Source organism: Vulpes lagopus, chromosome 15 (genome assembly GCF_018345385.1).
Source record: "Vulpes lagopus strain Blue_001 chromosome 15, ASM1834538v1, whole genome shotgun sequence".
NCBI classification, from domain to species: domain Eukaryota; kingdom Metazoa; phylum Chordata; class Mammalia; order Carnivora; family Canidae; genus Vulpes; species Vulpes lagopus.
In genome coordinates, this window is record NC_054838.1 from 7,759,934 (window position 1) to 7,773,398 (window position 13,465).

Sequence of the window (13,465 nt, forward strand, 5' to 3'; positions counted from 1 at the left end):
GAGAGCTAGAAACACAGACAGGTGGGCTCCCGGGTCGTGAGCTCGGTAGGCAGGGCCACTGACACAATGGGTGACCTCAGATGGTAAACCTCCCTGCTTACCTTCTTCAAATCCATCCCGGAATGAGCCTGAGCGGCTCATGGTTCTGCTCTTCTCATCCAGGGACATGGAGCTATTCCGGAATCGGCTATCGGTGTAGGGGTCATACTGCCCGTCGGCATTGGAGAGGCTGTGAGTCCTCAGCATGGTTGGGTTGGACAAGCTCATCTGGGTGACGGTGGTGGGACTCGCTGGAAAGAAAGGAAGGGAATTGAAAGGTTGGAAAAATTCATGCCTCTGTTCAAATCCCGGATGAGGACGACAAGGGGACTGCTTAGTATCGCCCATATCAGTTCCCGCCAACTTCCCTCCCTTGTCTGTTTGCTAGAAGGTTGTCACATCAGCATCTGAATAACACGCTGAGAGCTAAAAATAAGGGAGGAAAGGTGGGTCACTTCCAAAGCAAGGCTCTCGGCCTCAGCTTTCCAACTTGGCACGTTCTGACAAGCTGGTGTCACCTTCCAGGCATGAGCTAATTACTCCCTGGGCTCATCTGGGACAACTCCCTCTAAAGGCAAAGCCTAAAATAGTCCAACGGGGCTTTTGATCAGATGGGAAGCATTTGTGCATGACAAGAAACTCCTGCCTCAAAGAGCTACGGCTGGGAAAGAACAATGTGAACACAGGTCGCACGGCCTCCAATGGTTCATGCTTGGTGACAGTGCCTAAAGAGGTCCAGCGCCAAGGGGCACGTCCACCGTGGCCCAAATAGGCTTTTTAATGACAACCTTGTCCATTTCAGTAACATACAGTATTCCTGACAGTATCCACTGAGTTAATTAAAAAGGCAAAGTTAAGCCTTGATTACAAGTCACACCTGTCCTTACAGATCTCCTGTTCAGGGGCACCCGGGTGGCTCAGTGGTTGAGAGTCTGCCTTTGGCTCAGATCATGATCCCAAGGTCTTGGGATCAAGTCCCCCATCGGGCTTCCTGCAGGGAGCCTGCTTCTCCCTCTGCTTGTGTCTCTGCCTCTCTCTCTCTGTGTCTCTCATGAGTAAATAAATAAGTAAATCTTAAAAAAAAAAAATTAAAAAAAGACCTCCTGCTTATTATTTACAATATTCAGAAAAGGCTGCCCCTCTAAAGAGAAAGACGAGAGTGAGCAAGGTTTTGTTCCCCTGCATCAGTCTTTGGAGGCGCAGTGCCCATCCTTCCCGGTGATGCTAGCCAGGAACGAGCTTTCCTTTTTCCAACTACATAGAGTACTCAGTACCTGACTGTTGTCGGTCTTTAACGCGGTTTCATATAAAGCTTTGGGTTGTTCTCTCTCACCCTGTTTATGAGTCTGTGTGGGTGTGTTTGTGTCTCTAAAAGAGAATCCATTAACATGTCAGCAGCAGCTGTGTTACAAACTCTTTTCCTTTCCCCACTGTGCCAGTCAAAGCATCATGTCAGTAGGAGGCATTTCCAAGAATACTTGTTCACTCACAACCTGATCTCTGTTTTCCAGCTTAATGGAGCAATGCGGGTGACCAGACACGGGATATGCTACTACTCTGTCAGACGTGAACCTACGTCTTCAGGTCCTAGAAACAGAATACATTCCTCTCAAAAATGGAGTGGTTTAGGGACGCCTGGGTGGCTCAGCGGTTGAACGTCTGCCTTCAGCCCAGGGCGTGATCCTGGGGTCCTGGGATCGAGTCCCGCATCAGATTCCCCGCAGGGAGCCTGCTTCTCCCTCTGCCTGTGTCTCTGCCTCTCTCTCTGTCTCTCTCATGAATAAATAAAAAAGATCTTAAAGGAAAAAAAAAATGGAGTGGTTGGCTCTTCGCAATAACCCTACCTGTATCAGCCACGTAAATAAATTACTGATTAGAGTACCAAAATCTTTTCTATTTTCTCTCTTTCCTTTGCTGTCAATCTCCTATAATCATATTACATTGCTGAGGGCTGATCAGATCCTGAGAGTGACGGGACCACATGTGGATGGCCAAAGGCCTCCTTCAGGTTAACCTCTGCCCGTGGAGCTGATGCACACAGCTATAGCTAACGATCGGTGGCTACTCACCAAGCTGGGAAAAGTTGAATCTTGTTCCGGAGGGAGACGTCACGCTGGAGCCAGAGGAAAAGGGGGAATTGGCGGCGGTGTCCTGCAAGCCTCCCGCGGAGTGGGACCGTAACCATTCTTTTGCGTCTTCTTGTGTACGAAGCTGGGAGGTGGGCGCATACCTGCACGGGCAGAAATGACGCTGGGATTAACTATGCACAGCGTGTATGAAAATGAACTCCGTGGAGCTGATGATCAATAGACAAAAATATATATATATATAATACAGATCCAAAGATGATGTTAAAAAAAATAATAATCACATCACTACACATCCTGAAACTTAGGAAGTTTCTCCAAACCCTTGTTTTGCTACTTGGGCCGCCTTTGGGGAAAACTGCAATTGCTTTCAGTTTGGAAGGAATACATAAAGGGAGCAAGATCGGTAAATGCTCAAAGGAGCCGTCCCTGGGCATTTCTGGAACATGTTGATTCATGACAGTGTCATTTCAAAGCCCCCATCTTGACAGGACTGAAGCAACAAAGGAGCTGCTGTCAGAGCTTTGAGGAAGTTTTCATTAGATAGCTCAGGGCATCTGCATCCTCGAGCGCAACTAAGTGGCCGTGGGTATCCCAGCATATCAGAAACCAGATGTGACCAAAGGCGTGAGGACACCGATGCCTACAGTGTTTGCTGTAATGTTAGCATCAGTAAGTCTCCACAAAAAAGAGCCCTGCATCCCTGGGCACCCCAGAAGTCACGGGGCCCACCTCCTCACTGAGTGTGTAACGTGTCTGGTGATGATGTACTGAATGTCTCCAATGTGCTGGGTCCCTTCCCAGACCTCTCGCCAACACCTCCCACCCCCCCAGCAACGCAGAGGCTGTTATTCCCATTTTCCATAAAGAAGGGGAGGGCCTGCCTCAAATCACGTGCTGAGATTTCAGCCCGTTTTGTGTCTGATTCCAAAATCCACGCTCTTCTCATCGCGCCCGCAGGCAGCATCTCAAATTTCCCAAGTGCACAGTGGCCAGAGTGCCCTTGGACTTCTACACAGATCACCGTGGGGCGACTACTGATTATGGAGACAGAGGGATTCTTTTGACTCAAGAAAGAGCTGTTGGCGTCGTGGCATAGGACCTGAATGTGTCGGGGAGCTAGAAGGGAGAGGCAGAGGGAGGGGGGCAAAAAAATGTTTCTCTCTTACTGTTTTTGCTACAGGTGATGGACAGACAACTTTCTTTCTTTCTTTTTTTTTTTGACAGACAACTTTCTAGGCCACATCAGTTGCATGAAGATAGCCTAGCACATATCTCTATTCTGAAATTTCAAAAAACAATTTTAAAACACCAGAGCTGTGGGACGCCTGGGTGGCTCAGCGGTTGAACGTCTGCCTTTGACTCAGGGTGTGGTCCCAGTCCAGGGATCGAGTCCCACATCGGGCTCCCTATGAGGAGCCTGCTTCTCCCTCTAGGTCTCTGCCGCTCTCTCTGTGTGTCGTTTTGAATAAATAAATAAATAAAATCTTAAAAAAGAAAGAAAAGCCAGGGCTACATCATTTTGATAGAACAGATCTACTGCAAAAATTAAAAATATATATATGTGTGTGTGTGTGTGTATATATGCATATATATGAAATTGCAAAATGTTACTATTTAGAGGGGTTAGTTAACTTCCTCTCAGGAAGCGGGGCGGCAGTGTCAAACTCATCGTGAGAATGGCCATGATCTAAGGATTAGCATGGGTGCTGACAAGAAGCCGTCACAGGCATGAAGAAAACTGTTAGCACAAAAGGCCTTGCCAACTCCCCCCTTCTACGGCCACAGTACTGAACTTCCTCCCATAGGACGTCTTGTTGGGGGATTTTCAATACTTTTATTCTTAGATTCTCAGAATTGGCTTTACTCGAGTTCCTACTGAAAGGCAGCATTGATACCTACCTCGCATTACGGTTCAAAACACTCTCAGCCTTAAGAGCTGCAAATTATTAACTACAGACACACATGACAGCAATGATACATTTCATTCCAAGTTTTTGTTTTGTTTTGGTTTTTTGTTTTTTTTTTTTTTTTTGCAAAAGCACTTAATGCTCGGTGCAGGGTGAAGCAAATGCTACAAAGAACGAGGTGTCTCAAGAGCAGGAGAAATGACAGCTGCAGCCATCATACAGTAGGACCATGGGGCAGGCGTTAGAACCGGAGTGCCTCTGGTGGGCAAAGTGAAGGAGATGGCATGAGCAATGGTGACTTACAGCATCTTGTTTAACCAGGACTCGCACCAAAAAAAAAAAAAAAAAAAACAACCAAAAAACAAAACAATGAACCATGACTTAACGAGGATGAATGGAAGGACCTTCCTTCCTGGTGGTCTTTTCTTCCTTTACCCCAAAGCCAATCACACCCATGTCTTGTCAGCCACCAAAAACCGACGTGGTTTTCGATGAGAGTATTTAGGACGTGCAAAGCATCTGCCTTTAGCAATTTTCAGTGGCCCAAAAAGTTAAATATTTCCCAATTTGGGGGAAATATTTCTCCCCTTTGCCCTTGTCCTGGCTAACCAACATGCTGTAGGTCATGTCCTTTCTTTAGAAGACAGCCGTGAACAGGATGGTCATAGTGAAGTGAAGAGCTCATCGATTAAAGCCGCTGGCCCCAGGAGTAGCAGTAACCGCTCTCTGGGCTTGCCCAGGGGTGTTCTTCATGAGATGGTTTTCACCACAGTAAGCCTGAGAAAGCACAGCCTCTGCTCAAGCAAAAAAGCCAACAGATGGAGCAATGAGAATGAGAGGGTGCCGGGGGCGGGGGGAGCTATCGTTCAGAGGGTCCTGCTGCGGTGGCCAAAGCGGGGACCCCAGCCCAGCCCAGCCCGAACCCCCACCAGCCATGAGAGTCACGCAGCCAAGCCCCAAAGCCACACCAGATGGCACGGATGGAAGGAGGAAACGCAGATACCTGAGTCCTTTTTTAGGCAAAGTGTTCCTATCAAGGTGCGGGTCACTGTAGGAAAGTCAAAACAAAAATGAGAACTTGAGAGAAGCACAGGGAAAGCAGGCAAGGTAAGGAGGGAAAGGCTGAGGGGCCGGAGACCTGGAGCAAGAGACTCACTGCACCAGGGAGTGCGCCCCTACCCAGCTGCGCATGCAACACATCCATATCCACGGAAAACAGGAGGGACCTGATCCTGGGCCTGGCTGGCGCCAGTGCCTACCTTAGCCCGAGTACCAGGAGGCCTCAGCCATCCACTGGGCCCCAACTCTTCCTCCTCCTCCCTTGCCACGGGGGCAAAGGAAAAACTCAGGGGCTGCCCCAGGTCAAAGCAGAGCCCACACCTTCTGCTGCCCGGCCACCCACCCTCATACCAACACCGCTGCTCCTCGGAGAGGGCGAGGCCAGGTTCCCTGCACCCCCAACTCTGGCCTATCCCCAAATGCCACTGACGATGACTTCAAGTGAGAGAAGGGACTTGTTGGAGGGTTTCAAGAGGCCAGCACCCTGCATATTTGGAATTCATCTGTAACAAAGCGAATTCCAGGTCCCTTAGTTTGGTGTAGCCAGGAGCTGAGCCCTGGGCCCGAGTCGGGGCACGTTACAACTTGCTGGCTGATAAAGTCAAGGCATCTGGATTTCCAAAGAACAAGGGTTGAAAGGCTTGGTCTGTGAGTCTGACAAAACCAGAGTTTTTGCTGTTGACGGGGTGAAGAGGATTTTCATTAATTTTTTTTTCCCCTAGCATGAGACAACATCTGGTTATTATGTTTGGCCAAGCTGTGGCTCCCGGACCAACTGAAGGTCAGGCTCCATCTCTGAGGCCCACCCACAGGGCAGCTAGGGGCAAGCAAGACTCTTAATCTCTAAAGCCTCAACACTCCACATAACCTTTTCCATTAGCGTTTCAGGAAATGGGCACACGGAACACAACAGCCCGCAAGACGCAACAGCCAAACTGCAGGAAAGGACTCTGGATGGGAAAAGAGCCAGCTGCGTGGGGAGTAGGGGTGGGGGAGACAAAGGTGAGGGCCAGGCACTGCACAGTGGGTGGCAGGTGGGTTCTGCGCCAGGAGGGAGAGGGGAGAGATGAGGGGGAGCGGTGGGAAGCCGGGGAGCAGGAGCATGCCACAGGAAGGCAGAGATGCAAGTGAGGGCCCCCGCATCCCAGTGCAAGCGGCTGAGCTTCCTTCCCACGCTGGGGAGGGCGAGGCCGGCCCGACGCCGCCGCTCCCAGGGCTTCAGCGGACAGTGGCACAAGACCCTCACTGGCATGTCTGGGGTCACAGGGTACACCAGAGCCACGAACACAAGCAGAAGCCTCAGGCCGACAGCCTCACACAAGACGTCTGGCTTGACACGGATGGGCAGAGGAACCCAGAGGCTCGGTGGGGTCCCCGGCCTGCGACGTCATTACCTGTCCTGTTTCCTGGGCAGAGTACTTCTGCAGAACTTAGGGCTAGCAGCAGGGGAAGAGAGAGGGCTAGAAGTCCAGGCAGGTAGGAAATAAGAAAAGGAACATTAAATGGGAAGCAAGGGGAGGTGTCGTCACACACAACGATTAGAACATTTTGCTCATTCCCAGTGCGGATCCCGGCGTTCTCGCCTACGTGGAGAAACTAGACACGGACCACGCTGCGGTGAAATCGGAGGCTGCTTTCGGTTCCTCGATGTCCCATCACTCTGGCTGGCGGCCCTTCCACCCTTCCGTAGGAGGGTGTCTGCCCTGGTGACCACCAAGTCTACCCGGCTGCCCAAAAGCTCTCCTGCCTCCCCCTCCGGGACCCCGGCCGGCCGCCTACTCTGCCCGCACCGTGACAGGGGGGAAGGGAAGCAAGCAGCTGGTGAGCCAACAGGATAAAACGGAAGGACCTCAGAGGAGGAAGGCCATTTCCAATGGAAGGATTGCATCCCCCCCAGGAGACCTCCAGCAGCTCCAAGTGCGAGAATAACCACGTTGGAAGAGGTCAACGGGGAGGAGAGCCGAGCTGGATCCCACCCCAAACTGGCTTCCCCGCGGAAAGAGGCCAGAGAGAGAGAGAGCCATCCCCCAGGCAGAGGTGGCTGAACACCTGGGACGCCTAACGTGACCCTCGGCCTTCTGGAAGGCGGTCTCTCTGGGAGGCCCAAGCGCGCGGCACCAACCTTTCCGACAGTGTGGTCTTCACGCTGTTGGTTCTGACGAAGGGAGTCAGGGAGTCGTCTTTAGAGGAGGCGATGAGGCCCGTGGAGGAATTGTGGCTCAGCCCCCCTCCGCTGCTGAGGGAGATGTCAATGGACTCGCAGCTGGTGTGCAGGCTGCTGACCGACTGGAAGCCCAAGCCGTCCTTGCTGACGGCGGACGAGCTGCTGGCGTTGGTGCCCCACGTGAGGCTGTTGGAAGGGCCCGAGTGGGCGGAGCTGGGGCTGGAGGCTAGAGGAGACTGGTTCATCTCCACATTCTTACTGTAGAGAGGGCTGCTGCTCCCGCTGCTCAGGACGCCGCTGCCCGAGGGGGACTCTAGGTTACCTTGCTGGGTCGAGGTGGCGTGCGGGTTGGAGATCACCACGGAGTTTTTCATGCTCTCTGCTGTGGCAATGGGCACTTGCTTGTTAGGCTTCCCACCAAAGAGTCTGTGAAGAGACAAAGGGTTGGGCAAGTTGAACGGCTGGCGATGAGACCTGTGGAGCTGTTACAGTATGGGGGGGGGCAGGTACGGGCGCGCTGGGAATCCTGGGGACGGGGCACGTAATGGGGTTCCACTGGGGACGGCCGCCAGGCAGGGGCCCGCACAGCAGCGTATCACGAGGCTCCAGCGCCAAGTTCTAGGCTGCAGCCGAGACCCCGGGGGCAGCACGGATTAATTTTCTATAGGCCTAGCCATGGTGGTCCCAGATCTTGCCTCCCTTTAGTCCCATAAATAGAGTAACCAGAAAATTGACCCGGCCTGGGAAACATCTAGAGGAAAAAAGAGCTGTCTTAATCATCTTTGTATCCGAAACCCCGGGGCGTGAAGCAAGCAGTTTATGACAGTTCAATCCCAAGGGTTTTGGCTGCTTTGGTCCCTAAGGAGGACATGAACAATCGAGAACATGAGTGTAGGTCTGGATGGGGCCTGGGAAAAGTTAGCTTTCACAGATTTCTCCTCCAGTGAATGCCCACCTACCTGAAAGATGGGAGGCTAGTGCTATCCGAGGATCTACACAGAAATCCTGCTGGGGTCACAAGATGTTAAGAGCAGACACCTTGCGGGACTACTCAGCGGTTGAGCATCTGCCTTCGGCTCAGGGCGTGATCCTGGGGTCTTGGGATCGAGTCCCACCTCGGGCTCCCCCAGGGAGCCTGCTACTCCCTCTGCCTGTGTCTCTGCCTCTCTCTCTTTGTCTCTCTGTGTCTCTCATGAATAAATAAATAAAATCTTAAAAAAAAATAGAGTCCTTGGGTCTTGGAAACAGAAATGTCATTCCATGTCATCGCCCCCTGCCGATGACCAAAACCAGATGATGTCAAAAATCAGAGAATGGCCCACGTGTCTCTCTCTTCCCTTGGCCACAGGGCTCTCTGGTAAGAACAGCAGAATGGTCTAAAAGTCAAAGGGCGGGTACACGCTCTTGTAATGCAAGTGATCCCCTCCACCAAGGCCTCGTGGAACGGCTATCTCTGCAGTGATGAAATGACTACATATAATGGCAGGCAGGCTGCCCTGCACCAGCTACTTGACGGCGTGGGGGGGTCCTTACGAATCCCAGTATCATAAGAACACACACACACACGATCAATCCTCACTACAATATCTGGTGAGAGATTAGAAAACGTTTTTTGCCTGATGACAACCAGAGAATGAGATATCCCCTCGTATACTCCTGGCTCTGGCATGCTTGCATACTTCCAGTAACAGGAACCTCACCACTTGTGAGGGCGACTTACTCCATCGTCAAGCGCTTCCAATCATTGGGAAACCAAAATCTGATCTCCCCTCTTCATTTTTACTCGTCGCCCCTAATTCTCTTTCGTGTAATTACACAGAAAAAAGACCAATGTTTTGTCTACTAGTCCTTCAAATCATTTGAGGAGAGCTATCCCTTCCTCTAATGTTTCTCTTCTCTGTACTAATGCACAGAGAGAAAATTGAGAAAACCTCTTAATGATTTAGGAAAAATGTAATTAACAGGAATTGGCCGAAAGTTTGCTCAATGTCGAGCCTAAGAATCTGCATGCATTTTCAAGTATCCTATTATAGTAGCCTGAGGGTCTAGTAAAATACCTTTGTAGTTACTAAAGGAAATCTATAATACCAAAGAGAGAATATTACATATCATACTCGAGGCAAGAAGCAGAGAAAATGTTCGTTTACAAGGCAATCTGTTAAAATAACAAAGAGCAGCCCAAGAGGACCTTTCCCTGAAAAAATAATCATTACTGAAATTCTAATAATCAAGTCTAGACAAAGAACAGTGAACCGCTTCATTACACCTTTCACATGGCATGCTTCTTCTGAAGTTTTTTCAGACATTCCTATTCACCCCCAAATATGTACGTGTGCACATAATTTTTATTTTTCACTACTTAATTTTCTATCCAGGACTTACATTCTTTCCTAAGATAAGATATTTCCTGGGGGCACCTGGGTGGCTCAGTGGTTGACCGGCTGCCTTCAGCACAGGTCGTGATCCCAGAGTCCTGGGATCGAGTCTCCCTCTGCCTGTGTCTCTGCCTCTCTCTCTGTGTCTCTCATGAATAAATAAATAAAATCTTAAAAAAAAAAAAAAAAAAAGACACTTCCTGGGAAGGTAAGATAAGCTCTGTCCTATGCAGCTGGAAGTTTGAGGATGGTCCAGCAGATAATATGAGATAGGAGAAGCAAGCAAAACTCATGCACCTTTAAAAAGGAACTGTTTAAAAAATTATAATATTTTCACATACAAATTTCCATTCAGTGTGGAAGTGTGGGAAAGTGACTTTTTAAAGGAATAAGGAATTAATTTCTCTTTTTTCAGAAACACTTCTGCTTTAAAAGGTATGTGTGTGTGTGGGGGGTGGTAAAAGAAGCTAAAATTTCAGAAACAAATTTGGAATTAAGCATGTAAGATTGGACACCTGGGTGGCTCAGTGGTTGAGCGTCTGCCTTCGGCTCAGGTCGTGATCCCAGGATTCGAGATCGAGTCCCACATTGGGCTCCCTGCGAAGAGCCTGCTTCTCCCTGTCTCTGCTTCTCTCTCTGTGTGTGTCTCTCATGAATAAATAAATACATCTTTATTAAAAAAAAAGCCAAAACCATGTAATATAAAGAAGTATGTGGGAGCATAGTGGGCCAAGTTCACTGGCTGGCATAACGATGGAGAATCTCAGCCACAGGGATCCCCAGGTGGCTCAGCAGTTTAGTACCTGCCTTCAGCCCAGGGCATGATCCCAGGGTTCCGGGATCAAGTCCTGCATCAGCCTCCCTGCATGGAGCCTGCTTCTCCCTCTGCTTGTGTCTCTGCCTCTCTCTCTGTGTCTCTCATGAATTAATAAATAAAAATCTTAAAAAAAAATAAAAAAGAATCTCAGCCACAGAACTAATAAGATAAGGAGGGGAAAAAAATCCTGTCTTCCCCTCATATACCCACCCGGGTCTAGGGGTATATTAACATCTCATCTTGGATGGTAGCTAGCTTAGATTGAGTACCTGCTATGGGTCAGATACGGAAACCGAAACAGAATTGTTAAGAAAGATACATGGCGGCTAATTAAGGTAGACCCAGGATTCGAACTCAGGGTGACTGATTCAGACACTTAGGTTTCTCATCCCAACTTGGGAAGAGAATCAGCTGACGACAAAATTGCTGGCAGGGTCTGACCAAACAGAAGTGGAGAGAAACAGAGGCTGTTTTCATCAAGGAGCAAAGAGTTAGCTCAAGATGTCATTCCACGTACGCCAGTTGTGCTCGGCACCAACTACACACTCACCTGCGGAGCGTGGGAGAGGCCACATCGGGGTACTTAGCCCCTGGCTGCAGAGTAGCTTGGGCCGCACTGGACATGGGCTGGGCGGCCGGGTTCACCTTCACAGAGTTACAGGAAGCCACGCTCTCGTTGTCGGAAGAGATGCCTTTCTCCTTGTCCGTCTGGTTGACCAGACCAGGCAGAGAGCTGCCCAGGGCCGTCTTGGAAGGCTCCCTCAGCTTGGGCACCGGCAGGCCCGCCGACTTACTGCTGATGTTGGAATCTATGCTGCTGGTACTCGATCTGTTCCCAGCCCCGTTCCGGCTGGTGGACTTACTGGGCCTTGGCAAACTCCGGTACTGCAGGTTTGTCCGGGAGCTGAGAGCCAGATACCCATCATCCTGATTCTGAGCCCCGTCCATGCTCGTCTTCCGGCCAGTAGACCGACCGACCAGCGCAGACGACTTTGGGATTTTGCCCAGCGTGGCTGACCTGCTGGTGACAGTGGCCCCACTGGCTGTGATCATGGCCAGCCCAGCGGCCGAACCACTCTGCTTCTTGAACCCAAAACTGTTGGCATTGGCAGTGGGTGTCCTGGAACTGCTGGAGATGGGCTTTTTGGACTCGTCGCCACTGCTGCGGCCTGCATCTGACGGGGAGCGCTTCACCTGGGAGGCTTTGGGAGACAGCCTTCCTTTCTCAGACACCTTTGCATCATCTGTTTTTCCTGAGAGAGAAAGCAGCAAGGTTAGCCTGCAAACCAAGAAGCCAGCTCGTACAGCTCCATCTGCTTAAAATCCTCCCCTCCTCCAAAGAGGTGGTTCACTTTTTATCCTTGGGGAAAGCAGTAGCTCTGGGAGGCAAAGGAAAGAGCTTTTTATAAAGATAATCCCGTCTACTACTGTCACCGTGAGCCTTCTAGGAGATGTCAGTGATTCCACTTACTCATTTGCAAAGCAGTCTCAATTTACCCAGAACAAAGCAAAGCCAGCCAATCACGGAAAAGTCTGGGAAAGAGATTCTGCCTTTTACTGCCCTTTCTTCTTCCTCTGTCCGCTAAAAAGCTGTCCTTAACATTTTCAGGGGGCACCCCTGCCTTCCTGCAAAAACGCGACCCTTGCTCACATGCATCCCTAAATCGCGGACCATGTTAACTCTACATAAAGGCAGCTTGTAAACTCGTGTCCTTAAAACGCCTGCACGTAGGTGCACTGGCTCTTCCTCAGCCCACGGTCAAAGCAACGCAGGTCCTCGGCCCCTGAACCATCCTCAGAGTCTGAGGTCTGCACACTCATTCCCGGCTGGGAAAAGGTAGGGAGGGGAGCCTTTCCGAAAGCTAGTTAGGAGCAGAGCGCAAACTCCAAGTAGAGAGGTATCTGAGGGGACTTAAGGGGACTTAAGTGCCTGTGGGTTTTGGTCTGTAGACCGACAAATGCAGACGTGAGGCGGCGCAGCCTCTTACTCACCGGTTCCCGGGGTCTTGAGCGCACCTGCTGGGGCAGCCGCCTTGGTCCTCGGCATGGTGATGCCCACCTGAGCTGTCATGCCTCGCCGCCACGAGCCCGTCTGCGAGATGACCGAATTCTTCTTGCCCGACGTGCTTTTGTCAGACTCGTCGGACACGTCCGAGGGATTCCGTCTCCACTTAGACCCTGGCTCCATCTTTATGCCGCTGTCTGAGCCTCCGTCTGACTTCTTGACGTCATCGCCCGACCACAGGGAGCCCCTCTCCACCTGTGAGTGCTTCTCAGCGTCGGTCTGCGGATGAGACTCTGGATTAGTCCTTTCAGAGTCCCAGGCCCGGGGCCCCCCAGCCCAGGCCGGGAACGCCTATTCGATGACAGGTAACTACTCGCAAAACGTCTGGGCCTCTACGGGCTGCTGATCTTGCAAGAAAGCCGGAGTTTTCTGGTTCAAGGCAAGTACAGAGTATAAGCGGGTCCTGGAAGGGAGGGAGCGTTGGAGAGAGCAGGAGGGGCCAGGGCACAAAGGGGGACAGAGCCCCTGGGTGGGCGGGGTGGGGAGAAACGTGAGCAGAGGTGGCAAGAATTCAGCCACCAGCTCTCTGCCACTTGGCCACAAGCGTCTCTAACTCCGGAGACCTGTCTTCATCCAGCCTCCAGCCTCCTGGCCTGTTTCCCTTTGTTCTGCTGTCTTCCTATCACTCCACCCGCAGCAAGATCTTTGAATATAGCACAGCGCCCCAGTCTAACACACCGACCGAGCAAGCGAGGGTGGCTGCTAGTTCCACGGTGAACAGGGAGGGAGGGAGGCCGGGAGGGAGGGAGGGAGGGAAGGAGAAAGAGAGAGAGAGAGGCTGGCAGGAAACAAATCCTCAAAAGCCACGTCCCCCCCAGGGCTAAAGCCAGAGGTGCCTGCTTCCACCCCGCTCCATTTATATGCCACTGCATTCGTTGCTCCTCTTGTGGGATTTTGTTCAGACAAGGGATATAATTAGCTGGCTTTCTTTGGAAGAGCCCTGACCTGC

The 13,465-nt window shown here is 51.1% G+C and overlaps 1 protein-coding gene across 11 annotated transcripts in view; it reads right to left on the bottom strand.

Annotated features, from left to right (window-relative positions):
* The window catches only part of NAV2 (neuron navigator 2), a 396,930-nt gene that overhangs the window by 60,087 nt on the left and 323,378 nt on the right, over positions 1 to 13,465 (bottom strand). For 8 of the 11 annotated variants that reach the window (XM_041729744.1, XM_041729743.1, XM_041729751.1 and 5 more), the window contains 7 exons: positions 12,444 to 12,735; positions 11,002 to 11,704; positions 7,218 to 7,685; positions 6,490 to 6,555; positions 5,040 to 5,084; positions 2,109 to 2,269; positions 102 to 290 (listed from right to left, as the gene is read on the bottom strand). In XM_041729744.1, the coding sequence (XP_041585678.1) occupies positions 102 to 290; positions 2,109 to 2,269; positions 5,040 to 5,084; positions 6,490 to 6,555; positions 7,218 to 7,685; positions 11,002 to 11,704; positions 12,444 to 12,735 (1,924 nt within the window). The remainder of the gene's footprint in view (positions 1 to 101; positions 291 to 2,108; positions 2,270 to 5,039; positions 5,085 to 6,489; positions 6,556 to 7,217; positions 7,686 to 11,001; positions 11,705 to 12,443; positions 12,736 to 13,465) is intronic. The other 3 variants (XM_041729746.1, XM_041729745.1, XM_041729747.1) reach the window with 2 other exon arrangements.